At 32.1% G+C, this 2,737-nt stretch overlaps 1 protein-coding gene across 2 annotated transcripts; it reads right to left on the reverse strand.

Moving 5' to 3' along the window:
* Window positions 1–796: 796 nt before the first annotated feature.
* LOC149409860 (uncharacterized) lies at window positions 797–2,208 on the reverse strand. 2 transcript variants are annotated; one of them, XM_089649189.1, is made up of 4 exons: window positions 1,902–2,208; window positions 1,707–1,814; window positions 1,519–1,626; window positions 797–1,415 (listed from the first exon to the last, which is right to left on the reverse strand). In XM_089649189.1, the coding sequence occupies exons 1-4, from the start codon at window positions 2,089–2,091 to the stop codon at window positions 1,288–1,290; spliced, it is 534 nt and encodes a 177-aa protein (XP_089505315.1). In that variant the 5' UTR covers window positions 2,092–2,208; the 3' UTR covers window positions 797–1,287. The 2 variants fall into 2 exon arrangements, with proteins under 2 accessions (XP_089505315.1, XP_089505316.1); XM_089649190.1 differs by having other exon boundaries at window positions 1,707–2,208.
* Window positions 2,209–2,737: the final 529 nt, after the last annotated feature.

The raw sequence follows: 2,737 nt of genomic DNA on the forward strand, positions 1-2,737 counted from the left end.
TGTAGTAAACAAACCAAATTTACATTACATTTAGTAATATTAAGTAGTTTTGCAGTCTAAAAGTTAAAATAAACATGTTTTCTACAAAAATATGTAGTTAACATGTTCATGCCATCTTCAGGCATAGGTGAGGAAGATACAGAATTGAAAGGCAAGAACATGTTAAATTCTTGTTGTTTTATTTAATCAAACAAATTAAACTTTTTTTTTATATAAAGTAACTAAATAATAATTATTATTGAAAAGAAAAGGTAGCAGAGCATGTGTCAATTTGTTAAAATTTTTGCATGTGAGACTTTTAAAAAATCCACGATAAAACTCATCCAGGTATGGTTACAATTTTTGGATAACATTCCATTTGGCCGCATCGATTTCTTTGTTATCTCTCACTTTTGATGACAGCATTGGCGGGGAAGATAATTTTTCAAACTTTTTTTTTTAAGATCCACTTTTTTCCAAGGCTCTTCTTCGGAGAGTGATTTTCGATATTTATAAATCCCGAATTCCTCCACTCTGATCCAGCGAATTCCTATTTGAAAGTTAACCTTTTTTCCGATAGTGTTTTTTGTATTGTGTATAAAGTTCAGATGCCTTTTTCTTATCATGTTTTTGCATTTGAAATGCAGCTTTATACATATTTACATGAACTTGGTCAGATTTTTTGCTATCGCAAGTCCCACAAGTGTCTGTCTTAGGCACACCAAACGACAAGTTGGAATCCTCTGTAAAGATCCTAGTGTAACGATTCAACGAAACAGGGGCATACTCTTTTTCTCCACAAAACATATTATAGAGCTCATACCGTTTTGGGATTGACAAATCGGATGCGAGGTACAATTTATGGGGATTTTTGTTCCTGGAATAATGTGAAGCTTCTGCAGGGAACATATTGATGTGTTCTCTTACTTCTTTAAGCTGGTTATCTGGTGTTTTGTTAGGCCTCGTGCAGTGGCGACCTCTGTGACTTACTGCTGGTGATAAAACTCCTGCAGCTACTTTTCTCCTCGAAATATCTAATCTGCCTCTACCTATTTGGTAAATGGATTGTAAGGCTGGTTTGCAAACATGTTCATTAATTCCTTGTATTGAAACAGAGTACGTAATATTGCAGGATCGTTTGGCCGAAGTGATCCTGGTTATATTTTTAATATTCATCGATCTCAATAACAAAGTTGATTGGGCTTCTGAATGTAGTGAATAAAACTCTAGAAAGAGTTTTTGCCTAACTTCGGCATTAAATCTTGAATTACATTTCAATCTGCAGTTGCTAACACAAAGATTTTCTTCCTATTTTGGTGTTTTAGCAGGTTTAAGGCTTTTTTTATAATTAACATAAGAATCACCTCTCATCCTAGCGTCAGGCGCTATTTCTCTTGCTCGCCCTAGCTTGGGCCTCTTCCTACTCTTTTTAGTGCCTGAAAATAATACACACATTCATATCAGTTAGCGAACAGTCAAAAATGATTTTTTTTTAAGTTAATCTGAAATTATATACCTAGGTACAGCAATACAAATTACCTTCTAAATGACTGTTTTCTATATCAGAAACGTTTAAATTGTTTTCAATTTCGCTTTCAGCGTCCTCAGTATATTGTCCTACACTGCTTTCCACAGCAAGAGCTGCATCTGAAAATAATAATTTAATCTTCATTACATGCAAATCAGTAAAATAAAATTCAATTCAAGTTATAAAGCCTTATCCTCACTAGTTTGATTTAAAGTATTGAGTATCTCATCTTGTTGTACGTATTCCAAAATTATATCTCCTGTACCAGTGGTAGTAGCGATATACTCTAGACTCCTCTGATTATCTTCTGAAAATACAAAGTGCAATAAAATAATCATTTTTAGTTCAATGTTCAAAAGAATTTAGTGTCACAATAAAGTATTTTTAAGTTTACCTTCCATTAACATGACATCATGTTGAGGTATTCCTAATAATATCCCAAACTCAACACCAGTCAAAGAGTCTTGAACACTTTTTGAAACGAAATATTGTAAAGCATTAATGAAGGAATTCAAAACATAAGAAAACATAAAAGAATATTCAGAGTCACAGAGTAAAACTTTTTTTTTGCATTTACCATCCATTAAAATTACATTATTTTGAGGTATTTCTAAATGCTTCTCAGGTTGTACTAAATTAGTGGACTCTTGAACACTTCCTGAAACAAATTAATAAGCATTACAATAAAAAATTGTTGACTTTTAGACAGAAAAACACCAAAACAAAAATGATCCACCCATTTTCAAACTACTTTAAGGATATAAGGGTCAATCCGCACCAAATCATCCAGGCCATGTCACCCACCATCTCAGATTTTTATGAAACTTTAAATTTTTAATCCTTCCATATAGATAAGAAAATATACCAAATTTTACCTTCCTACCTCAACTCGTTTTTTTTTTATGGGCAGTTGAAGTTTGGGCAAAATAAGCGTTTTTACATATTCCGAGCACTCCGGAAGAGCTTGTACCTTCAATGAATAAAAATTGTATCTTTGTCATTTATAGTGCAAATGCAATGAAAATTTTCAATATTATCAAGAAAACTATGCTGATTGCAGAAAAAAATAAATAAACCCTTTACATTTATCTACTTGACTTTAAAAAATTACCAAAAGTAATTTTTTAAGTAATTTTTGGGACGGAAAAGGTACTTTACAAAAAAGCAATATCTCGGGAAGGTACAGTGTTAATGAAGTAATTTTTTTTTTTATTCATATCTACAAATAGC

The sequence above is a fragment of the Hesperophylax consimilis genome, chromosome 29, assembly GCF_061612785.1.
Source record: "Hesperophylax consimilis isolate HC1 chromosome 29, BYU_Hcon_1.0, whole genome shotgun sequence".
NCBI classification, from domain to species: domain Eukaryota; kingdom Metazoa; phylum Arthropoda; class Insecta; order Trichoptera; family Limnephilidae; genus Hesperophylax; species Hesperophylax consimilis.

Excerpts from the sequence above, each read along its gene's own strand:
- LOC149409860 (XM_089649189.1), bottom strand. The coding sequence starts at position 2,091 with ATGGATGGTAAATGCAAAAAAAAAGTTTTACTCTGTGACTCTGAATAT. Across the intron at positions 1,815-1,901 it reads TGATGTCATGTTAATGGAAG|AAGATAATCAGAGGAGTCTA; the intron begins GTAAACTTAAAA and ends TTGTATTTTCAG. Across the intron at positions 1,627-1,706 it reads CAATACTTTAAATCAAACTA|ATGCAGCTCTTGCTGTGGAA; the intron begins GTGAGGATAAGG and ends TATTATTTTCAG.